The sequence below is a fragment of the Hemiscyllium ocellatum genome, chromosome 43 (genome assembly GCF_020745735.1).
Source record: "Hemiscyllium ocellatum isolate sHemOce1 chromosome 43, sHemOce1.pat.X.cur, whole genome shotgun sequence".
In the NCBI taxonomy this organism is placed as follows: Eukaryota; Metazoa; Chordata; class Chondrichthyes; order Orectolobiformes; family Hemiscylliidae; genus Hemiscyllium; species Hemiscyllium ocellatum.
Genome location: NC_083443.1, coordinates 14,503,286 through 14,529,301, shown reverse-complemented (window position 1 = coordinate 14,529,301; position 26,016 = coordinate 14,503,286). Strand labels below are relative to the sequence as shown.

The window sequence follows — 26,016 nt, the reverse complement described above, 5'->3', positions numbered from 1 at the left end:
TTTCACTGAGTTGATGGTCCTCCAGGTGCAGTCGATGTTTGTCTCAGTGTGTGTCCCGGCCACCAGACCATGGAGCATGGACTTCTGTGTCACGGAGCTGCTTGGGTTGAACCTCAGTACAAGCCACTGCATCTTTCTCCAGCCTCCCTTTGCAAAAGCACATTCCAGCAGGAGATATGTGACAGTCTGAACCAAACCTCCCTACCCCACAATGAGGGCATTGGGTGGTCACACAGACCAACTGGGTGTACAGGAAGGACCTGACAGACGGTGCCCTTCTCACCACCAGCCCAGCAACATCTTGGTGCTAGTCGGAAAATTCAAATGGCTTTGGCAGTCTGCTCAGCAAACCACCCTCTCCTTCTCCTGCAGGGTCTCGAGGACGCTATGCATGGACCACATCCAGCTGGCATTGAAGCCATACTGTTGGCACCACTCTGCATCTGCTGGCTGGACCCCACGGAGGTCTCATTTTCCCGACCTCACCTGAGACGTGAGGTTAAACCGTCACCAGTCTCTAGTGAGCGAGGAGCCTCTGACACTATGGGGACTTTAACTATAATTTTAGTATCAAGCATAAGCAGTTCCTATTTTCGCTGTCAGTTCTTGCAATTTAGAAGGTTGAACCCATTTCAGAATTGGCGGATGTCATTTTAGGCCCTGTGCCAGTGAGAGTTAGTCCCAGGGAAACCCTTGCCTGAGAGACTGGATTCATTTGGCAATAACAAGAGTAAGTTCGGTACTGGTTTTATCTGCCTCCACAATAGCTTGGCGTTAGTAGCTTCTCATAGGCCACCTTCCTTTCCAGGACTAATGTATTTAAATAGATTTTCCAACCTCTCAGCCAATCCGTAAGCAGCTTTCCCTCGAGAAAAGGCAGGCCTTTGCTGTAGTGTTTTCTTTAATGAGCTACACAGCCTAGTTTTGTTTTTCCATAGCCGCCCTTGAAGCAGGTTTGTCTATGTTTTGAAATGATTTAATATTTTGTTAATTAAAACATATTGAAGTACTTCAAGAAGACTGAAAAAGCTACATTAAATTGTGTGTTTTTTTTAAACAGATTTTTCGAGTGAACCATGGCAGCCAAAGGCGTGGTAAGTAGAAACTCTAATACATCTGTCGAGAAGGCAGTTTCGGTGTAACCCGAACAGTCTGCACTGACTTTTTTTTTCGCTCTGAATACATGCAGTTACTTTTTGTTTATCTGGAGGAAAGTGTAGGAGGTTAGGGCCTACGAATTAGTGTTGCTGGAAGAGCATAGCAGTTCAGGCAGCATCCGAGGAGCAGTAAAATCGACGTATCGGGCAAAAGCCCTTCATCAGTTACAGTACAACACTCTCAGCAATGTTGTAATATCTCTATCACAGGTTAATCTGTTTGGTTAAAAGGATACTTTTGTTTCCAAGTCAGCGTTTTTTGACAACTGACTCAGTGTAACTCCGATTCTAACAAAATGTTACTAGCTTCTAATCTTAGAACAGAACACCTTCATTGTGAGATGCTGTGTTAATTTAAAATCCTGTTAGCCTCCGATAAGGGAAAGTCAACAAGACTCCAATCCTGGGTGTTGTAGCAAATAGGCAAGGTGTCTACTTTAAACGCAGTTGATTATGCTGCCAATTATAGGCTTAAATGCAGAAACTAGTTTCTACAATATTCTTAAAGAGCTGGAAGTCTTTCCAATTTTTCTTTCAGATCTTTCTATGGTTTAAGCCACAATGTTGCTGAATAGGTAATTCTATTACTCTAACTGGTTTTGCATTCGGGTCTTAATGCGAATGTGCAAATAGCCTTAACTCTACAACTGGAACAGCAAACCTTCATAAATGAATGGGTTTGGGCTGTTGTTGGGTAGGCTGGAAAGCTGTGCAAACAAGGCTATTAAACGAACTGAATTGGCTCCAATTCTCCACAGTGGAATAAGGAAGTTGCAGTATGTCTGAGGGATTGGTTTGCACTAGTTGACAACCAGCTGTTCAATTAGGTAGCCAATTAATTGAGCTGGGGCTCATGTGGTTCTGTGGTAGTGTCCCTACCTCTTTTGAGCCTGCGTGTCATAAACATCTGAGCAGGTTGACTTTTTTTTTGTAGGAGATATATCTCGAACTCACTGAAGGGTTTTTGTGGTACTGTTGACCTCTGGTCTTGAGTCCAGGTTCAAGTTTTACTGTCCTAGTGTATCTGGATGTTTTGCTATTAAAATGACATCTCTTCAACAGAGTGAAGGACCACTAGTTGGCACTTGTTAATACTGCCACCAGCTCCAGCCTAACTTTATAAGCTCCCTCTCTACTTTTTATAGAGAGATTGTAGTAGTATTAATGTCTCTACCTCTGGATCAAAATGTCTAGGTTGAAGTTGTATTTCACTGGAGTGCTCTGAAGTGCCCTTATTGTAATTACTCTTACCACAAGTTTCTGTTACTGTAGTTTTAAGTACTCCAAGCTTTCTGCAAACCTTATTCCTCTATTTTGTAGTGAAGTCTTTTCTCAAACAAGACTACTAAATGATACCTGATCATTACCTCAGTTTATGGAACTGAGCAGTTTGTAAACTACTTCAGTGTTGTCTAGACAACTGTGTAGGTGTGCCAATAAATGCAGGAGAGTTAATGCTGTAAAGAGAGCTCCCTGACAGGACTTGAATTGTATGGAGGGCAAGAAAATGAACAAAAATATCCCTTAAATATATGGCATGTCCTGAACTGTATGAAAGGTGCCCTTTTCATACTTTAATGAAAATGGGTGCTTTTGGCAAAGCCAGCACTGATTGCCCATCCTAACTGGTATTTGAGATGATTAGCAACGTGTCTGTGTATTTGCAGTCTCTCTCTATGTATTTAAGACAGGGGCTGAGGATTTTCCACCAGTCTCGACAGTGATATGTCTTCAAGTTAGATGTGTGGGTTCTTGTGGCAGTGTTTTTGCCTCTGGGACAGGAGACCTGTCTCTCCTGCTTCAGAGCTGAGTTAAGGCATCACCATTCATTTAATCACTCTGCCTACCACTCTTCCACCCCCCTCCATGTTGAGGAGTGAGGAATTTAATGCCATTGGCTGAGGAGGTGGTCACACTCTCAATGTTGTTGTCTGGACCATGTTACATAGTTTGTTTCATTTTATCAGTTATGATTGGCAGTGCAACCCTCTTTGTTCAGAATTTTTATGGTATCAGGTGCCCATTCAGCACTCCAATCACATTGCCATTGTGTAGTTCTGGATGGAGGGAAGGTTGGATGCATAAAGTTGGAAGATGATAAATTTAACTGAGAACTGCAGATGCTGTAAATAAGAAACAATTGCTGGAAAAGCTCAGCAGGTCTGGCAACATTAGTGGAGAGAAATCAGTTGGTATTCAGGTCTCGTGGCCTTCATGGTCTTTCCTTTTGGAATAAGGTAGCGATGGGGAGGGATGTGAAACAGCAGTGGAGAGATCTTAAATCAATGATGTGGACTTGTGTGCAGATGTAGTTTTGAGTTGGATGAAACAAGATGAGGACTAATTTCCCTGCAGTGTCAGGCAGGGATAACCTCTTTATGGCAATCCACAATCATGGGGTGCATAGTAAAAATGAATAGCGTCCTCCTCTCCCCTCTTCCTTCCACCACCCACCCCCCCCCCCAAAAAAAAAAATGGGAGCTCAAAACTAGAGGACATAAGGTGAGCATGGACTGGAGAGGCAATGTTTTCTTTCAGGGTGGTGCATGTATAAGTTGCCAGAGGTAATGGTGGGTGCTGTTACAAAGGGACATTTCTACAAGTATGTAGATAAGAAACTTTTGAGGGATGTGGGCCAAATTCAGATAAATGGGACTCCTTCAGTTAAGGAAACCTGGTCAGCATGGATGAGTTGACCAGGGTCTGTTTTCACATTGTATGACTGATAATGATCCAGATGTACTTACAAACACAATGTAGTAACTAGTTAGACTTGGCATCTGACTGTCCTGAGGGATAGTCTTGGTGACTTTGACCAAGACAGTCCTCCTTAAATTCAAGACCTTTTTGCTCATGCTGTATTGTTCAAGCAACCTTCTCATAGTAACGAATGGGAAGGGAACTAAACTATAGTGGTCACAACTTTGACAATCTAAAGTGTTCTAAGTTTTTCAGGGGAATTGTCATAATGAGCATTATAACTGTTTGCTGCTTGGAATTAAAGAGACTTGCCTAATCTTACAGCCGAAATGAAGGTTGGCACAAACTTTTTAAAAAAAAACATTCAAATGGAATTGCATTATTTTTCGTGTTGAACCATCTCGGATTAGCTAAGTTTTTTTTTGTTCCCCTGTGGTGTTGGAGTGAGTGTCTTGTGATTCATGGTATGAGTTGTAGCTGCATCACAAGGCCCTGAATCAGGGAGAAGTTGGAACTGCTGAGGATGGGTGTGGCTGGGACTCTGAATGGAGTCTGTGAAGTCATGATTCTTGATCCGACTGCAAGTTGTCTTGGCTGCGTCTGACAATCATAATGGCGATTGTCACTTCAGTCAAACGCAGGGATTTCTCATCGCTGATCTGTCAGCGTTTTAATACTATTTTTTTCTCCCCCTGCGGCTTAATCCCTGCAAGATCAGTGTGATGTGAGATTCTGATCGGACCTCGCTTGTTCCTGATCTCTGCAGTGAACCCCACCCACTACTGTGACCCTGTCTGCCTTCACAATGGAAAAATAGAACCACGATGAGTCTCTAGCTTATCTCCGAGACGTTTTGATATGTTTATACAGCGCTAACATGCAGTAACTCCGTAGTAGCTATAAAAGCTATATACCTCCTCTGCTTGGAAAACGTCAAATCACTCTACACATTTCACCCTTTTTCTTTCCCAAGGATAATCGGGTGGTAAATTCATGTTCACTTTACTATCTTAAAAATTCCCAGATTGGCCCTTAGACCTAATTCTACTAAATAATAACATCCCCAAGACCTGACCATGGGGTAGTGCTGGCCTAAGACTTGCTAATAACATCTGGCTGCAAGAGTTAATTTTAGTGACCAGTGTTTTGCACACAGTCCATAGGCAAAACTCTAACTTGCTCAGGTAAATCTATGCAAACACCAACCATGTAAGGAAGTGATGTATTCAATTTTTCTAAGCTGGTACTCTGCACAGTGTAAATGTTTGATCCAGGACAGAAGCAAGGAAATACTAGTAGTGTACTTAGAATAGGAAGCAGTCCAGTTCTAGCCGTGTTTGGGGGGGATGCTCTTCATTGCTGTAGAGAATGATTGTGGAGAATGGAAGGCAGTGTCACGTGGGAAGTTTTCAGAAATCTTTCCTCTTCTCTTCTCCTTTTTCCCCACCACCATGAAATGTTTTTTGAATTAAAAAAAAATACCGATTTTTGGTGAAAGAGTCTGAACAAATGGATGACTAAACTGCAAAACTAATTATTTCCTTTTTTTTAAATTTGTTTGATGTCCAATCTGTGTAGTGCAAACTGGTTCCAATTTTTTTCACTCAACTGTTTAGATTTGCTGTGGCACTTTTGGTACATCCCTGAATTTGAACCTGGACCTTTGTTTTTGGGTTCCTTCCACAGAAATGTGATATGATCATTCTTTATCAGAAGAGAGCTTGCAGACTGAGCCTAAAGTGACATTTTTGCAAGGGAAAGGCTGGCTTGGCAAAGGGAACTGGCTGTGTTGCATTTGTGAAGAATGCAAGTCCCAGACACTTTCCAAATGAAAGTGGTTTCTTGCACTTTGTCTAGTTACTGTGTTTGCCACTCCAATTTCTAACTTTTTTTTCTACTTTGGGGCGAAGAGCAGTTAGTGTGTTGTGTAAAAGAGCTCCTGATTGCCTGCCACTTTGACATGCTGCCTAGCTGCCATTTCTATCTTAAGCCAACTACAGTACAAGCAGCAAGAACAGCACCTGCTTGGTCTCATGGAGATCTATAACCTTCAGGACTCTTAACAATTTCAGAACATGCCCACACACTTTCATGTCTGCTACTCAGCCCCCATATCCCAGGTCCTGCCATGTAATGAGTTGTTTTCAGTTCAGACAAACTTTCAACAATACAGCCCCTATTATTACCCTTTGATTCCCTTCTGGCTTACTATCAATAGCCATCACTTTGCTTATTTTTCTCCCTGGGTGTTCTCACCATCTGCAAGGGCTCAATGGTTAGCATTGCTGCCTCTCACTACCAGGGAGCTGAGTTCAATTATAGCCCCAGGTGACTGGAATTTCCCCCATGGCAGTGTGGGCTTCCACCCACAGTCCAAAGATGTGCAAGTTAGGTGGGTTGGCAATGTTAAATGCCAACATGTGCAGGCTAGGTGGATTAGCCACCTGAAATGCAGGATTATAGTAATAGGGTAGAGGGGGGAGTCTGCATGGGATGCTGTTTAGAGATTTGGTGTAGATCTGCTGGGCTGAATGGCCTGTTTCCATATTGTAGAGATTTAAAAAAAAATTCCAGTCACTGAAGTGTACCCAATTGTGCTGATTCTTCAAGTGTGGTGCTCTATCTATGGCTGTGTAGATGTAGAACTTCAAGGTGATTCACCACTATTGCTTTTGACAAAAAAGTAATAAATACTGACCTTCATGTGAAGAACATCTCTTTAAAATTATTTTTTTCATGGAGGCTGTAGTTAGGTGTAATTGGTCTCCTAACTTTAGATGCTGTCCTGCAGTGCAACAAGTCTATTACTAAACTGAGCTATCTGTGTCCATGCAATCATTAACATTACTCACCTGTTTTCACTCCTCCAAAAAACAACAGGTGCTGGGTCTGCCATGACCCTTCCTGAAATGAGTGCCTTGACAAATAAGATGTTTAATGAGCCTCCTTCTATGGTGGTGCCATCACTGAAGTGCTGATGGAGCCCCCAAGCTCCCCCACCCATGATGGTTTAATCCACTTTGTTTGTGAAATGCATGTAGAATTATAAAGCCCTATGGGATATTAAATTATTTCTTTCTTCCTAGGGAAGGACCCGTGGTACAGTCTGTGACTATCCAGATTTTGATGCCAGCCAAGATGCTGAGGTGCTTCACAAGGCTATGAAAGGATTTGGTAAAGAGACTGTGCTCATATTTATCCTCTATGGCATCCCCTCTTTGTTTACTTCATCTTTCCCTCAATCAGCATGACCTCCTATATTTGTATTGGTTAACTTTCCCAGTATAAACACCCATGTCTGCAGTCCCACTACAATGGCTGTTACTTCAATCATCTTCAGTTCATGTGGGGTTGTGTTGCTGGCTTTGAGTAGTCCCACAAATGGAAGTGTTTTGATTCTTGTCAGTAGTCTTTTTTTTCTTCTTTCCTTCATTGAGGTATTCACCCTTGGGTGCCATTCTGAAATCTATTGAGTAAGTAAGCATCCTAAATGTGAGTAAGCCATCAAATTTTAAAATGTTTGCTGGGATGGTGGGTGGGGTAGATACTGGCTGGAAGCTAAAAACCAATCTGAATTGTTTTATTCAACTTCCCAAATCTAAAATGACTAAACAGTAACCTCTTGCTACTGCCTTGCTTAGGTTCAGTACTTTTTTGTCTAGGCTTGTGGATTAAAACCTCAATGGTTTCTCCCCCCCCATGTAGGGTTTGGCACATTGTTCAACCATTGGCAATTACATTGTGAAGAGCTAATCTATGAATAATTTATTGCATCTCCAAATACTTAGTTTAAAATTGGGAAAAGTCTGTTTGTTTGGATCTGATGTTTGGTCATTAAATCATATTCCCATCTTTAACTCCTCCCTTCAAGGGTACAACTGCACTCTGCTTAAATAAAGCACTGAATTATTGCGTTAATATGTAATGATGCAAAATAACTTGTTCTTGTGGCATTGACGAATTCTAGTTGCTGTGGTGTGATGAAGAGCATTTCTAACAAATGTCACAGTACCACCACTCCTCCCACACCTTGTGCTCTAATCATGTGCTTGTCTCTCCTCCTCCTGGTATGGATTCTTCTGCTAATACTCTTGCTCAAGAATAATTGCATAACATTAGTGTTTTCAGAGGGCATGCAGATTCTTGGCCAACATATGGTGCATTTCTATCCCATCAGGCATGCTGTTGTAGCACACTTCCTCCTGTCAGCCCTTTCTGGATATTTTAATTGGGGGGGGGGGGGGAGAAAACAAAACAAGTGTTCCAACTTGTAACTTCTTACTAATCCACAAGGCTGATTTGGTCCCTAAAGATTGAGCAAATTTGTTTTTTTTCCAAAACACTACTGGTTTTCTCTGGTGCAAGTAATTCATTGTAATTTCAAAGAGCCCTTCTCTTGTTCCAATGATTCTGGGGTGAAGCCTTCATTTAATAGTGCCTTCTGACTGAAATGTCTTTAGATGGTTTTCAGTTAAATGTTTCTAATTTAACACTCTGGTTTCTTGAGGTCCTGAATGCATTGGCAATACTTCATGTGGAATTGGTTAAGCTAGCATTTATGGCTATAGAAAATGGTCTGCTGTCTAGTTGCCTTTGGCAGCAACAAAGGCAAAATATTCCAAATGTTGGAGACGCTCTGCAGGTCTGGCAGCATCTGTAGAGAATTAAAGTTGAAGTCCCATTATCATTCTTCAAACAGCCCTACCAGATTCTATACCCCTCTGCTTCTGTCTACATGTGCTGCCAGGAATGCTGAGTTTCTCCTCCTCCATCCTTTTTTTTGACAATGGAACAAACCAAGTGTTAAACAGGGTATGAATGTGGAAATCCAGCGTGCAGGTGATCTAGGTGTTGGTGCATGAGTCAAAGCTAGTGTAGAGGTGCAACATCTCCAAGATGGCAGGTGGGATGCTATCTGAGGAATTTAAAATGTTGGCTTCAGCTCGAGGGTGAGACTACATTTCAATATTGTATGCAGTTTTGACTTTACCTAAGCCAAGATATAAACCCATTTGGCGACATGGAATTAATAAATTTGTATAAGTTGGCCATCCATGTGGGGTGTTGGTCTGAGAGGGATGCCTTTTGGAGGGTTGGTGGAGACTTGATGGATGAAATGTCTGCTTCCACACTGGAAGGATTCTGATCTGACAGGCCAAGTTTGCTTTCACTGGAGTTTGAGGAGTGACTAGATTAAAGTGCTTAAGACCATGAATGGCCATGACAAGATGATGTGCAAAACTTTTATTTCCTCTTTGGAAAGCCCTGTTGCAAAAGGTGACTGAAGTATTTTAAGGCAGATGAGAAATTGAGGTTCACTTTCAAACTGACTCCAGGCAATAGACAGACATCTTTTTAAAATTGACTGGTTGAGTACAGGGCTCCCTAGAGCTAAAATAGTTTTGGGAGCACAATAGTGGAATAGACTCAAGGGGTCAAATGGCCTGTTTTGCTCCTAACATTCTTAGACCACTACAGCCCTTCGTGTGGGGAGACCATGCTGTTGAATGTCATGTCAAGGTCTTTGACCCAGTGAAGGAATGGCAGTTTCACTATCGTATTCCTCCAGGATAAGCATGTGGCTTGGAGGTTGATGGTGTTCTTGAGTGTTTTACTGTTGTTGTTGTTCTTCTGGATGGTGTTGGAAGATCTTGTCTAAGAGCCTTGGTGAAGTTTTGCAATGCATCTTGTAGATATTGCTGCTACTGAGCAGCAGTGTACATTGTTGGAAGGAGACCCTATTGAAGGTGATGGATGTGGTGCCAATCATGTGGACTACTTTCTTTCTGAAGTGTTGAGCTGATTGGGTGGTGTTGGAGCTACACTAAGCCAGCAAGTAGGAAGTATTCCATCATTCCTGCCTTTGTAGATGGTGGGCTGAGATATGGGCAGTGAGACTGAGTTGCTAACCTCTGACCCTGTTCTTGTATCTGCAGTCATTATGGCTCTTCCAGTTCCTATTTAATGGAAATCCCTAGGGGTCATTCAAGCAACAGTAATTGCTTGAGTCTAGGACAGTACCTGGAGGAACTCTTGCAGTATATGTAGCCTGAAATGATTGACCAACAGCTGTTTGCCCATTTATCCAGCTGTCGTTCTGCTCTTGAAGGGTCTGATTGCAAAATCACATTGAGATTTAGCTTGTCCACTTAATCTCTTGGTGGGAATGTGGTTTCCCCACCCCCCACCCCCCCCCCCCCCCCCGTAATACACTTGCAAATAAAGACTGGCTTTATTTTACAGGCACTGATGAGGATGTCATATTGGATATACTGGCTCAGCGAAGTAACAATCAAAGGCAGCAGATCATTCGTGCCTATAAAACTGTAGTTGGAAAAGTAAGTCATGGCTAACTGATTATCTTTTGATTCCACCGATGAAACTTGCAAACAGTGTGCATGGGGGGAAAGGATGCACAGAAGTACTTGTCGTCTTCAAGTTTGGTCTCCTGTGTCATCTACCTTGACTTTCTGGACTGATCAGGTTCCACACTCTCCTTCATTCTCACCCACCCCATCATCCCATTTGTGGGTATTGTCACACAGCAGGATTGTGCTAAACTGTCTGGTGCCCCTGAAGTCAAAATGAGTCGCACTTGTCTTATTTGTACCCTCCCAATTGTCAAGTCGGGTTAGCAATGTTCAGCCTGGAGATGACTACTCTCCAGAGCTGCCTCCTTTCTTCAACCTTTCATTGCTCATCCAAAGCTCAACCCATACGTTAACTAAAGTCCTGATCACTCCTTTCTGCTGTACACAATGGCATATTCTGTCATCTTAATGCCTCATTCTTAAAATCTTGTCTTTGTTCAGATTCCTTTGATATCACTCCTCATCTCTAATCTTTTGTTGGCCTTATCTATTAACTGAGGGGAAAATGAACTAAAGAACTGCAAATGCTGGAAATCTGCAACAGAAATTTCTGGAAAAGCTCAGCAGGTCTAGCAGCATCTTTGGAGAGAAGCAGAGTTAATGTTTCTGATTCAACAGATCTGAAGGGTTACTGCAATGTTTGTGCTCTCTAGGTGCTGCCAGACTAGCTGAGTTTCTCCAGCAATTTGAGCTTTTTCTTAACTCTAGATTTCTCTAAAAGGTCAGTGTTTAATACCATCATTCTGAGCTGAGCAATGCTTGCCTCTGGCAAAGGATATGGTCACTCTTCTATGAAGTGTAGTGAATGTCCCAAGTTATTGGCATTGATCAGATGTGGCAGATTAGTCTGGTATACTGCCTTCTCCATAATCTACCATGTCACTAGTGTGATCAAATTGTAATTTTGTGCTCAAATATTCTAATTTCTCTGCATTTGAAGCTAGGGAAACAAATGGGTGGGCAAGCATTCAGGGTGATCCGCTTGCCTGATTTACCTGTTTGACCACTAGCATCATGTCAGTGTGGATAATTAATGACCTTCATAGATCCAGGAAACCACTGGCTTTTAATATTGCAAGAGGTAGCTCTCTCAATGGCTGCCACAGTCAGACCAAAGCAGTGACCTGGCTCTTGTTAAACTTACCTCCACTCCCTTCCCTTTGGTTGTTAAGGAAATCTGGTGAAAGGTGATAAGTCTAGCTTTGTCCACCCTTGGTGTGTGTTTCTGCAAACCTGACTGATCACTAAAGTGCAATGTTCAGACTGTCCAAGGTTTGGATATCTAATTTCATGAGTACAATAGTGGAAATTCCAGATTATCTGAAATTTAATTGTTGCATTGTAAATAAGCTACACCATATCTTCAAAAGAAACTTAGGGCAGTTATTATGGTATATAATTGGTATGTTTTTAGACCCTCTTTCAGAATTGCTGTTCATAACCTCACGGCTCTGAATTCATGTTGCTAATCCATTGTTTATTGCCACAGGACTTGATGGATGATTTGAAATCTGAGCTGTCTGGGAAGTTTGAATCCCTGATTGTTGCCCTCCTCCTTCCTCCAGCACGCTACGATGCCAAGGAATTGCATGATGCTCTCAAGGTAACTATGATCCTACTTGACCTGTGAAGGAAAGATTGACCAACTTGTTCCTGCAGTCAGTAGATGCTATATTTCAGAACTGACAATCTGCAGGCTTGTCTTGCGCTTGCAACATGACTTGGTTCACTTCCTGCTCCAGCTGTCTCTCTCCCCTTCTTGATCTCCTTACCTTTCCTTGATCTTGCCTTTTCTCTGTTACACTATGCAGGCTTTTAGAACCTAAGTTGGCAACCCCCTAACCACAGCTTCCTGGCTCCTTTCCCTCCTGCATTTTAACTTCATGTCCTGCACGCTGGATAGTGTTCTTCAGTTGGCCTTTCCAGTAAGGGGTAGGTCTTGCTGTCTTTATTTCAACTGTTTGACATTGTTGTGCTTTGAGTCTTTAGTCTTTTTCCATGTCAATATTTGTTTTATATGGGCGTGCTGTAAAATGATAGCTTGTTGATGGACACCCAAGTAGTTTTGTCAACACTTTTAAGTTGGTGACAACTGTCCTGTGACAGAATGCTTCAGTGCAGTTTTCGTGAGAAGCTAGGATTTGCTTTACAACAAAGCAATGTTTGTTTGGACAGAAACTTCCTCTCCTACAGCAGTACATGTTTTGTCTTGCTGTACACCTTGGACTCTGTTTTTGTCCAGGCTATTGATAGGGAGTTAACGGTTTGTCTGTGTCAGACCACCTTCCTTAACCAGAAACAGTCCCATCAGCAGATGACATAACGATGCCCTCTAATGAGAACTAGTGCTCTGGAAAATGAAAACTGAGGCTTCACCTTTTTCAATTGATTTGACAGTCCAGTCTCTACTCATTTCTCCACATGAGAAGTTTGGTTTTTTTTAATAGGAACCCTATTTTAGCAGGGGAGGGAGAAGGGTGTGAACATAGAGAACATAGAACAGTACAGCACAGAACAGGCCCTTTAGCCCATGATGTTTTGCTGACCATTGATCCTCAAAGATAAACCTAATGTACAAACTTTCTCAATTTCTGTGACCATATGCATGTCCAGCAGTCTCTTTAAATATCCCCAATGACCTTGCTTCCACAACTGCTGGCAACACATTCCATGCTCTCAACTCTGCATGAAGAACCTGCCTCTGACATCCCCACTATACTTTCCACCAACCAGCTTAAAACTATGACCCCTCATGTTAACAACTTCTGCCCTGGGAAAATGTTTCTGGCTATCAACTCTATTGATGTCTCTCATCTTGTACACCTCAATTAGGTCCCCTCTCTCTTTTTTTCTTCTTTCTCTAATAAACCTCTTCAGACAAGCTCTCCATTCCAGGCAGCATCCTGGCAAACCTCCTCTGAACCCTCCAAAGCATCCACATATTTCCTATAATAAGGCAACCAGAACTGGACACAGTATTCCAAGTGCAGTCTAACCAAAGTTTTATAGAGCTGCAACAAGATCTCATGACTTTTAAATTCAATCCCCCTGTTAATGAAAGCCAAAATACCATATGCTTTCTTAACCCTGTCCACCTGGGTGGCAATTTTAAGGGATCTATGTACCTGCACCCCAAGATCCCACTGTTCCTCCACACTGCCAAGAATCCTATCTTTAATCCTGTACTCAGCTTTCAAATTCAGCCTTTCAAAATGCATCACTTTGGATTTATCCAGGTTGAACCCCATCTGCCACCTCTCAGCCCATTTCTGCATTCTGTCAATGTCCTGCTGCAGCCTACAACAGTCCTCTATACTGTCAATGACACCTCCAACCTCTGTCATCTGCAAACCTGCTAACCTATCCTTCAATCTCTTTATCAAAGTCATCAGAGTAGAGTCCCAAGAACAGAGCCCTGTGGAACAGCACTCACCATTGACTTCCAGGCAGAATATTTTCCTTCCACTACCACTTGCTGTCTTCTGTTGACCAGCCAATTCTGTATCCAGGCAGCTAAATTTCTCTATCCCATTCCTCTGACCTTCTGAATGAGCCTACCATGGGAAACTTTATCAAATGTCTTGCTGAAGTCCATATGCACCACATCCATTGCTTGACCCTCATCAACTTGTCTAGTAACATCCTCAAAGAACTCAATAAGACTTGAGGCATGACCTGCCCCTCTCAAAGCTGTGCTGACTGCCTTTAATCAAGCCATGCTCTTCCAGATGGTCATAAATCCTATCCCTCAATGCTTTCTAACACCTTGCAGATGACAGATGTGAGTCTGACTGGTCTGTAATTGCTGGGGATTTCCCTATTTCCTTTCTTGAGAGGAATCACATTTGCCTCTCCCCAGTGGAGAGCGAGGATGCAAAGATCTTCGCAAGTGGCAAAGCAGTCGCATTTCTTGCTTCCCAAAGCAGCTGAGGACAAATCGTCTGGCCCTGGCAACTTGTCTATTTTAATGTTTGTCCAAATTTTCAACACATTAGCTTCCTCCATTTCTATCCATTCCAGCATGCTTACCTGCTCCTCAATGGTTTCATTCACTACAAGGTCCTTGTCTTTAGTAAAGACAGAAGCAAAAAACTCATTTAGGGCTTCCCCTACCACCTCAGACTCTATACACAAGTTCCCTATGCTATCCCTGATTGATCAAAGAAAGAGTAGGGCCATTCTCTTATTCCTCTATACATGTAAAATGCATTTGAATTCTCCCTAATTCTTCCTGCCAAGCCTTTTTTCGTGCTCCCTCCTGGTTCTCCTCAGACCATTTTTGAGCTCCTTCCTCACCTGCCTGTAATCCTCTAGAGCTGAGCAAGACCCTTGTTTCCTCCACCTTATGTAGGCTGCCTTTCTTTTTGACAAGAAGCTCCTCCGCTCTCGTCATCCAAGGTTCCTTTATCTTGCCCTTCTTGCCTGTCTCAGAGGAACACATTTGTGCATCACTCGCAACAAATGTTCTATAAGCAATCTCCACATGTCTATAGTGCCCTTTCCATGGAGCAGGTGCTTCCCAACACATCTGATTGTATCATAGTTTCCTTTCCCCAATTAAATATCCTCCCATTGTGTCTGCTTCTCTCCTTCTCTATAGCTACGAAGACAGTTGTTGGGACAATTATGAACCTGCTTTAGATGAAGAGTGCAACTTTTTAAGCTACCAAAGTAATTGAGACATGTCAGACTTGAGCAGATTTTGGATTGAGTTTACTGATATACATACATCACTGGAAGACACTACACTGACTCCATTAGTGATTTGAGAGCAGATACTTCTCTTGGAATAATAAAATACACACTATTTCTCCAGTTGTCTAGCCCCCTTTTATTAACCAGTGTGTTGTGGTGATTTAATATTAATTGTACTGAAGTGTTAAATTGTGCAGCATGTCTTTTAGCACTGCTAACATCAGTTACTAAAGTTAACTTATTTTATTTTCCCATGTATTTTGTAACATGTAAAGTGTTGTTTGTTTCATCAAATCAGAAAGCTAACATTTGAGTATTTTATAGGGTGCTGGAACATCTGAGGATGTCTTGATTGAAATCTTAGCATCTCGCAACAATGCACAAATCCAACAGATTGTCCAAGTTTATAAAGAAGGTACACCAATATTTGGCTAAAGCAATTGCTATTTATAGCTCAATTAAAGCAACTTCTCCAATTGTTCTTCAGGCTAGCTTTCCTTAGTGAGAAAAATAATTCAACATGGTTATTCAGAATGATTTTGTTTTCTAATGTTATGAAGAGTTTCAGTATGTTAGTGTTCAGAATGGACATGGGGTACTGGAGTTCAAATCTCCATGAAGCCAGTAGGAAGATCCCAAGCTACCTCCTGTCATGAGGTAGTTGTATTTCAGTCAGAAGCCATGGGGCACTGCAATTGGGGGAAATTGCCAGCCATCCTATTCCTGATTCCTTTCTTCCCCCGCCCCCCCCCCCCCCCCTTTCCTGTTGGAAACTTGCTTGGATTTTTCCCTTTTGTGTATACTTGGTAAATACAGAAGTGGTTATAAATGCCAGCTATTTCTGCCTCCCAACTATGAGGAGTTGGGTTTGTAAATGACTCTTCCTGACCTAGATTTGAATTGGTCCAGTCATATGAAGTACATGGCTAAAATTACAAGAATTTCAGAAACACCATTCTCAAACTTGTTAAAATCCTGTTCCTAGCTCCTGGAATTTGAGCAGAAAGTGTCCCTTCGCTGTCTTAGCTGGTGGATGGAGCTTTTTGATTCACTCATCATGGGCATTGCTGGCTGGACAGCCATTATTGCCCATCCCGAGCTGCCCTTGAATTGAGTGCCTCTGGTCTTTTCAGTGTGCAATGGTGGGTCAGAGCAGGTGAGGATGGCAAATGTCCTTGCCTAATAAACATTGGAGACTGATGGGTTTTCTTAAATAGTTTCACTATCATTAGGTTTTCTCTTAATTCCCAATTTAAAAAAAAATTGGATTCAATTCACCATCTGGTGTGGCAGGATTTGAACCCCAGAATAACAGCTGGGTTTCTGGATTAATAGCCTAGGGAAAAGACCACTAGGCCATCTCCTCTCCTAAAGGATTGCATATGGTCAATGTCTAGCTTAATCAAACACCTATCTAAAGGCTAGACTCGAGCAAGTCAAACCCAAACTCTAAACAAGTTGCTAAAGTTGCCTGATCTGGCCCACATGACTGACGAGTGCAGGGCATTGAGGGGTTCAGTGAAAGCAGGAAATGCTACTTTACCAACTGACTGATCTTGGAAAGGACTAACATTATATCAACTGATGGTACTAGGAAAGTCCAATTTCTAGATAAAAGCTGGCTTGCAACACTGTCAAACTGCAAACTATTTTAAAAGGCCAGAGTTTCCTTTAACACAATGAGTGAAAACAAAGCCCAAGCTATCTAAACATAAATTCTGCATCTTAAAACACGGCATATCCAGTTTCAACTGGTTTCCCACTGTTATCTATCTGGACTCCAATTTGGAGAAATGTTAGCCTTCTAGCAAATAATTCAATTTTAATTGGCTTTTTAAATTAGAGCCTAAGGAATATACTTCAGTTTTTTTAAAACCAACATTTCTTGTTTTGAAACTTCCATGATACACTTTTTTGCCCCTACTTTGGTGACTCTTATTTTCACTCTGGTTCTTATCCTCAGAGGCAAATTTTCCTCTAATCCCAGTTAGATCTCCTTAATTATCCTATAAATGTTCAATCTCTGGGTTTCCTCAGCAAAAATTGCTTTTATCTTGAACTGATAATAAGCCAATGGCATTCAATGTGTACACTGCCTGTATTATAAACATTTTGAACAGCTTCTGTCCAGTGGTTTGCAGTCACCTGACTTTTTATAGGTTGGGTTACTGTTCTGAAAAAGTGTCTACCAACAGTGCCATGCAACTATTCTGAAGTCCCAAACACGTGTTGATGTTTTTGTCATGATTGGTCATATTACAAGACCAGGATACTTTAGATCAATGGATAGTCAGTCCAATGTACTATGAAACAGACCCTTTGGTCTAACTCGTCCATGCTGATCAGATATCCTAACCTAATCTAGTCCCATTTGCCAGCACTTGGCCCATGTCCATCTAAACCCTTCCTATTCATGTACCCATCAAGATGCCTTTTCTTAATGTTGTAATTGTACCAGCCTCCTCCCCTTCCTCTGGCACTTCATTCCACACATGCACTAAACTCTGCAGAAGTTATCACTTAGGTCCCTTTTATATTTTTCCCTCTCCCCTAACCTGTACCTTCTAGTTCTGGACTCTCTCTCCACCCCAGGAATTTGTATTACAGTTGCTAGCACTGGAAGATTTGCAACAATGGAGAGAGTTTGTTTTGGTTTTTTGTTTTATTATTTTCTTTTTCTTCTTTTCCCCCCCCCCCTAATTGTCCAGGCAATGTTGTGCCATTTAATACCCCTCAACACACACACTCTTACCGACTTTTTTATTGTCCTTTTTTTGCTCCTGAGCTGATGGAGTAGTTTTGGGGTACTTTTTTTGCTTTCAGTCTCCAGGTTGATTTCTCTAAATTCAGGATCTCTGTCCTGAAGTACTTTACACAATCCAGTTGGTTAAACTTCAGTATTACTGCAGCTCCAATGTTTCTGGGTTTTTCTAATTGTAGCGCACCCCAAATATTTAATTCCACATTGGGTACAAAGTGAGTTTGGAAATCTGCTGAACTTGCCTTTAACAGCATAATTGCAGGAGGGGACCAAAATAAACTTTATGTTGGTTTTTTTTAACAAACCAAAACAAACTCTTGGAAAAGCTTACTAAGTCTGGCAGCATCTGGAGAGAAATTTAGATAACTCGAGTGACCCTTTCTCAGTACGTGGGCTAGAAGTTGAACCCCAACATTCCCAGAGATGTTTGGAGGGAAGATCCTTTGAACTGAAACATTAATATCTCTCCACAGATGCTGCCAGACCTGTTGAGCTCTTCCAGCTACTTCTGACTTACAGAATCTGCAGTTTTTTTTTCAGTTCTCCATTTTTGTTCCACTGATTCTCAACTCTCAAGAATGATAGTACTGACAATACAACAAGTATCTGCTGTTTGTGTGTATTTTGTCATTTTTAATAGTATAAATCCAGCAATCCTTGGATAAATTCTCAGTAACTTTCTAGCCTCCCTCCCTATTTTTTGACTAGTGGGTTCCTATTTACTTGTAATAGAACTTGTCAGCTGATGGTTCTATTTATCTCGCTCACTTGGGTGCCAGTGGCCATGGTATATGGTGACTTTATTGAAATTCTGTAACTTCTGCAATTTTTTTTACTCTGTTCACCACTTGGCTCTTTATCAGCTTCTCTTGATTTCTTTCTAGACTTTGAATCTGATTTGGAGGAGGATATCTGCTCCGATACATCCAGTTACTTTCAACGTGTTCTGGTTTCTTTAGTTCAGGTAACTATTATCTCTATCAATCACTCTTTAAACTAGGCATTTTTTACAAATTTCAAGATTGCATGGGAAAAAATCTTTATTTGCTATAGCATCCTGTTGGACAAGTTTCATATTTGTGGAACATTGAGATTTGGTGATGCTAGAGTTTAACCTACCGACTTTTCAATTCACTATAGCAACCTGGTTACTAATATCGGACAGTGAACATTGCAATAAACAACTTGCTACAGCCATTTTTGGGGCCATCAATCACCTCCCTCCCCTGCTTAAATGTTAAGGTACATAATAAATAGGGAATTCCAGCAGCACAGTGGTGAGCAAATTTCCTTCAGATAGAAGGACAACAGGAGCAAGGTGTCAAAGTTGAGCTCCACCATTCAAATCCCAATGTCCTCTGACCCAGGATAAAAGCAAGGCTTCCTTAAGTCCTTGTTTGTTAAACAATACACTTGTGATGCATGTTCTGTCTTTTTCTATATTGTGTGAGATGCCTCTGCTCCTAGGAAAGGCTAGAACCCAAAGACACAGCCTCAGTCCTAAAGAGTCCCTCTGCTGAGATGAATTTCTTCAACCAGAGGATTTTCCCTCTGTGGAGGCCAAGTCACGGAGTGTATTTAAGATGGTTTTTTCACTTATTATGGGGCACAGGCAGGAGAGTGGGCCTCCTGTTTTACCACTCAATCATGGCCAATGGTCTAGTTCTACTCCATTCAGCCCATATGTCTAGAACTTGTGGAAGACAAACATTTTGGACAATATTCTCAGACTACCACAATTGTTTGATTCTTTGCCTCCTAATCGATAGCTCACTGGCTACTTTGCTCCTCAGCTTTTTTGTTCTCTTCTGTATTGAAAAACAGTAAAATCCAATGAAGTTTGTGTCCATTTTTCCACAAGTGGAGAGAGCAGCCATGAGAGCTTGTAGCAAGCTTCTGAAAAGTCTTGCTTCTGTTTCCCTCCCCTCAGTGTTGAACTGCAGCCTGACCATGGCTATATATGCTTGTGTGGCCTGCACCTGTAAGAAATTTCTCCAGAAATTACTGCTTACATGACTTCTTGAGCGGACATTGTTTCAATTTAGTTCTCTTCAACCTGCAAACAACTCCTTACCACTTTTTTCCTTAACCTTTTTTCAGCATATAGTCCAAAAGATGTGATCTCTTGAGGCTACGGAATAGTTCAAAACTCTGATCCAGCTTGGTTTCAAAGTTGGAACCAGTGACTGAACTCCATTGCTACCTCGTTTCTACCTCCTGCCCAAAATCCACAGACCTCAATGCCCCGGCCGACCCATTGTCTCAGCCTGCTCCTGCCCCACCGAACTCCTCTCCGCATACCTTGACACGGTTCTGTCCCCTTTAGTCCAAGAACTCCCCACCTACGTTTGGGACATCACCCACACCCTCCACCTCCTCCAGGATTTTTGCTTCCCCGGTCCCCAACGCCTTACTTCACGATGGACATCCAGTCCCTGTACACCTCCATCCCCCATCACAAAGGACTCAAAGCCCTCCGCTTCTTCCTTTCCCGCCGCACCAACCAGTACCCTTCCACTGACACCCTCCTTCGACTGACTGAACTGGTCCTCACCCTGAATAACTTCTCTTTTCAATCCTCCCACTTCCTCCAAACTAAAGGAGTTGCCATGGGCACCCACATGGGCCCCAGCTATGCCTGTCTCTTCGTAGGATATGTGGAACAGTCCATCTTCTGCAACTACACTGGCACCACCCCCCATCTTTTTTCCTCCGCTACATCGATGACTGTATCGGCGCTGCCTCGTGCTCCCACGAGGAGGTCGAACAGTTCATCAACTTTACTAACACCTTCCATCCTGACCTCAAATTCACCTGGACTGTCTCAGACTCCTCCCTCCCCTTCCTAGACCTTTCCATTTCTATCTCGGGCGACTGACTCAACACAGACATCTACTATAAACTGACTGACTGACTCCCACAGCTATCTGGACTACACCTCCTCCCACCCTGCCCCCTGTAAAAACTCCATCCCATATTCCCAATTCCTTCGTCTCCGTCGCATCTGCTCCCAGGAGGACCAGTTCCAACACCGCACAGCCCAGATGGCCTCCTTCTTCAAGGACCGCAGATTCCCCCAAACGTGATTGACGATGCCCTCCACCGCATCTCCTCCACTTCCTGCTCCTCCGCCCTTGAGCCCTGCCCCGCCAACTGCCACCAAGACAGAACCCCACTGGTTCTCACCTACCACCCCACCAACCTCCGTATATGGTGTATCATCCGCCGTCATTTCCGCCACCTCCAAACGGACCCCACCACCAGGGATATATTTCCCTCCCCTCCCCTCAGTGTTCCGCAAAGACCACTTCCTTCGTGACTCCCTCGTCAGGTCCACACCCCCCACCAGCCCAACCTCCACTCCCGGCACCTTCCCCTGCAACCGCAGGAAATGTAAAACTTGCGCCCACACCACCTCCCTCACTTCCCTCCAAGGCCCGAGGGATCCTTCCATATCCGCCACAACTTCACCTGTACCTCCACACACATCTGTTGCACCCGATGTGGCCTCCTCTATCCTGGGGAGACGGGCCGCTTACTTGCAGAACGCTTCAGAACACCTCGGATGCCCGGACCAACCAACCCAACCACCCCGTGGCTCAACACTTTAACTCTCCCTCCCACTCCACCGAGGACATGCAGGTCCTTGGACTCCTCCACCAGCAAAACATAACATGACGGTTGGAGGAAGAACGCCTCATCTTCCGCCTGGGAACCCTCCAACCACAAGGGAGGAACTGATTTCTCCAATTTCCTCATTCCCCCCCCACCCTCACCTTGTCTGTCGGTTCCCTCAACTCAGCACCGCCCTCCCAACCTGCAATCTTCTTCCTAACCTCTCCGGCCTATCACCCTCACCTTGACCTCCTTCCACCTATCACATCTCCATTGCCCCTCCTCCTACATTTTATCTTAGCCTGCCTGGCACTCTCTCCTCATTCCTGATGAAGGGCTTATGCCCGAAACGTCGAATTTCCTGTTCCTTGGATGCTGCCTGACCTGCTGTGCTTTAACCAGCAACACATTTTCAACTGAACTCCATTGCTGTCTGCACCAGAAAACCCAATGCTGCCATCTGGTGGCTAGATGTCATAGCAGCGTGGGATAACTTTGAATGTCAGGAATGTTTCCTTTGCATACCACTCATTATCTGTCATTCTCAAACAAATGATAGTAAACCCTCCAAGATCCTACAGCTTGGTGTGAACATTTGAAACAATTATACCTTAAAAGGTCTCTGACCCAGATTATATTCTGATTTAATTTATCTACAAGCTTTTTAAACTTTTTTAGATTAATTACTTAGTGTGGAAACAGGCCCTTCGGCCCAACAAGTCCACACTGACCCGCCGAAGCGAAACCCACCCATGCCCCTTAACTAACACTACGGGCAATTTAGCATGGCCAATTCACCTAACCTGCACATCTTTGGACTGTGGGAGGAAACGGGAGCACCCGGAGGAAACCCACGCTGACACGGGGAGAACGTGCAAACTCCACAGTCAGTTGCCTGAGGTGGGAGTTGAACCCAGGTCTCTGGCGCTGCGAGGCAGCAGTGCTAACCACTGTGCAACCCACTTTTCTAGCAGTTCTTGGTAGAACTTCCTTCTGTTTGAGAGGAAGATCTGCCACTCTTCACTTGTCAGTGAAGCCAGACTCTAGCAGTTTTTTGGATTCAAATGCTGTCTCTCCAGTGTCTGGAATGTGCTCCTTTTTACTTGTGATTGGCTCACGAGTTAACTTTTTTTTTCTGAATTACCATGTTATCCAGGCTGAAGTGTTTTATGTCCAAGACCAATCACTTATTTGACACTAGTTAAGTGATCCTAAACTGAACAGTCTGCCTTCTGAGAAAGGAAGCAACTTCTTTGCAAACCCCTGTTTGCAGATTGTAATGGAAAATGAGTCCTAATTAGATTAGCAATAATTTGTATAGCATAAGATGCAACTGTACTAAGCAATGTAGCAGCAGCAAGTTAATTGATAGCGATGCTCCTAGAATCCCCAGTCTGCCACCAATAATATTTCTGGCACTTCCCAATGCATGTTGTCTAAAATGTTTTTGTTGTATTGTCTTATGACTGCCAGTGATCAAAGGTCACTTTTTTATTGAATTTATTTTTTAAAAAAAAACATTTAGGGTAACCGTGATGAAGGGGGTGCAGATGCTTCTCAAGCAGAAGATGATGCTAAGGTGAGATGTACATATTACAGAGCAGCAAACCTTATTTCATTAATACAACTTCTCATCAGCTTGCCTGTCTCCTTGGAAAGTCAAAGTAAGGAGGGAAATGATGGTCTATTCTTTAGTATCTGGGTCTGTATTAGAATGATGCCACATGCAAATTTGTATGCAAATCCCATTTTGGGTGGCATTTTGATTTTTGCTAGACATTAAACAGATCTAGCATCCACTCAGTGCTTTGGGGCATCAAAATTGTATTCTGCCTCAATGGCTGGTGTATCTTTCTGGCAAACTCCCTTCTATTTCTGCCTAGCAAAGGGATCAAATGTAGATTCAATGAAGAGTTCAGGGAGTAACACAAAGTACATAGCCCAAGGTAAAGCCACAGCACCTAGTGCTTTCATGCAATAGACATAGCCTACTGATTCCATATTCGGTAGATTGGGCTAGATTACTCCAATCAGTGGCATCCACTATGATTTTAAAAGCTCAGTCCTGCCATATGTGAAGGATGATTCCCCAACTTGTTGGGGGGTCCACAAATTTCTCTATTTGATTGGGGGAGGGGGGGGAAAGCCCAGCACATCAGTGTAAAAGATGCTCCTACCTGTGAGGTCCTGAACATCATATGCCAGCTCTCAAAACTGGGGATGCACTGCAAGGGCCAGGAGTGACCATCTCAAAGAGAATCTAACCATAGCCCCTTGTATTCCACAGTTGAACCCATTTGATGTGCACATGAGCGTGCCTGCCACCACCACCATCCACGCTTCAATATTCAAACTCTTTGGTCTCTCACTATTGCAGTAGTGTGTACCATCTACAAGGTGGACTGCACAGAAATTCACCAAGCCTCTGACAGCACCTTGCAAATCCATGGCGACTGCTATCTATCTGAATGGATGAGGGCAGCTGAGATGTAGAAATGCTTTTTCTGATTTGCTTCCTGAAACCTGAATCATAACTTGGATTACTTCCTGGTTTTGACCCAGGGACTGAAGGAATGTACTTCCTAAGTGGTACTGACTGTATGCCCACACCCCAGTGACTGTAGTTTGTTGCCCCCTCCAGAGTAATTTTGACATGTACAATAAATGTGGCCTAGCCTCCAATGTCCACATTCTGAATACAAACATTGGAAGGTATTGTTTGTATGTAGCTACACCATGTATGATTCTCCACTGAAATTTTGCCTCTTTCCAAATAAAGGCTCTCTATGAAGCTGGTGAAAATGCATGGGGCACAGATGAAGAAAAATTCATTGCTATTCTCTGTTCAAGGAGTGTTCCTCACTTATTAGCAGGTATTAATGAACAAGCAATCTCGTCAAACCTAGGAGAAAGTGAGGGTCAAGATGTAGGAATAATTAGTTTGCAACAAAGCAATTACAAAATGTACACTGTCTAATTGCTGATGTCAATTGTCCTATGAGCAAGTGTAATTGCTACAATCAGTTTGAAGCTAATAATACTAGCTGCTATTTAACATTCAGTCAATAGCATTTGTTTAATTTCCATTGTGATTTGACTACAACTGGCAGAACCTGTTCTGAATGCTTTGCCATTAGCAGAAAGCTAATCTACTTTATTATTTATATTCCTGTGTGCATGCAGTCTTTGACGAGTATCAGAAAGTGTATGACATTGACCTCGAAGATAGCATCGGCAGTGAATGTTCTGGCAGTCTGCAGCAAGTTATGTTGGCCATTGGTAAGGCATCTAAGACGAAAACTTCAATTAAAGATTGGTCCATCTATTAATTAATCATAGCTGATTTTATTTTTTTAATAGCTCTCATTTGAAATGGTATAGAAATGAATCCATATGTGGGTGTAGAGCACAAAGCAGTGAGCAACAAAAGCCCATGTCACTATAACCTTGACTTTGTGAAACAACAGTTTACTGTTTAATAATCATGGGTTTTTTTTTTTGCATTGTCTAAAACTACTTGAACTGGAGATTTTACTTGCCACTTAAATTCATATCCACTCTAGCTATTATTTCCCACTGAATTTGCTTAGTTTTGTAACATTTGCCTTGAACATGACAAACATGTACATAACGATGATTTATGCAATAATTGACTGTGCTATATAAATTGCCCTAACTTTTTTGACTCATAAAGTATTCCTCCCCCATTGGAAGGAAAAATTCCAGCATACTAGAGCTTTGTTTGGGTATTAACATTTCTAGTCTTGGAACCATTTTTTTTCACTTATCCATCTCCCCCAGTTTGGTTGAGCTCTCCTTTTGAGAAATGTTGACTATTTTGGCTTCTATCAAAAAAATTCCCATCCTCCTATGGGGCAAGTGGAGCTACATGTGCTTCAGTATTGGAGGGTTTCTTTTGGGGGTGGGGGGAAAGAGAGGTAGGTCCCTAACATGCAAATAGTTGTATTTACAAAATCCCTTGTTAATGCTAACTTAAGTTCTGACATGAATATTTGCTTGTGCTTTCAAATTTCATACTGTATGTCAACTTACAAATCAACTGATGTCCATAATCCAGAGTTGAACCCATTTCACTTCCCATGTGAAGAGGAGATTGACACTTCTTTCCAATCTGATCAATCAATCAATGGAGTATGACTGCAAAGGCTTTTAAAAACAAAATCAGTTAATAATAATGCAGACCTACAGCAATAACTGATTTATTGCTTTTTTTTTTGTTGGCTCTGATCACTGTTTAAAATTTCTACTTGCTTTCCTTCACCCTGACACTTTTTTTTTAATGAAGTTTTTGCCAGTGTCCCAATGTAATATTGGACACTGACAATCTCCAGCAAAGCCCTGGGCCTCTGTTATTTTCCTACTCTTGGTGTTGTTAAATAGTAACTTAACCCAAACTAGACCCTATAGCGTTTTAGGCAGCTACAAATTGAAGTGTGCAAAGATCCATCCAGTGGACTTGCTGCTATTCTGTTTGTACTAGAATATACAGGACCTGTCTCCTCTGCTGGATAACAGTGGTTTGCTTCTATTGAGGAGACTTGTCTTAAACCAAATTGTCTTGCACAATGATTCTCAAACTTGAGAGCGAGAGACCATGAACCCTTCTGATGCAATCGGGAATATTGAATGCTATTCACTGTTTAATACTTTTTTCAAGTCTATTGTACAACAAAAATAGCTTGAAAATGATTCTTTG

General features: G+C 42.4%; 1 protein-coding gene across 1 annotated transcript in view; it reads left to right on the top strand.

Annotated features, from left to right (window-relative positions):
• Positions 1 to 861: 861 nt before the first annotated feature.
• Positions 862 to 26,016, top strand: part of LOC132835041 (annexin A5-like) — a 28,549-nt gene continuing 3,394 nt past the window's right edge. Inside the window, exons 1-10 of the mRNA XM_060854299.1 lie at positions 862 to 953; positions 1,061 to 1,094; positions 6,944 to 7,031; positions 10,101 to 10,195; positions 11,718 to 11,831; positions 15,248 to 15,338; positions 18,569 to 18,648; positions 22,825 to 22,878; positions 24,079 to 24,172; positions 24,483 to 24,578. Of these exons, the coding sequence (XP_060710282.1) occupies positions 1,077 to 1,094; positions 6,944 to 7,031; positions 10,101 to 10,195; positions 11,718 to 11,831; positions 15,248 to 15,338; positions 18,569 to 18,648; positions 22,825 to 22,878; positions 24,079 to 24,172; positions 24,483 to 24,578 (730 nt within the window). The 5' untranslated portion in view covers positions 862 to 953; positions 1,061 to 1,076. The remainder of the gene's footprint in view (positions 954 to 1,060; positions 1,095 to 6,943; positions 7,032 to 10,100; positions 10,196 to 11,717; positions 11,832 to 15,247; positions 15,339 to 18,568; positions 18,649 to 22,824; positions 22,879 to 24,078; positions 24,173 to 24,482; positions 24,579 to 26,016) is intronic.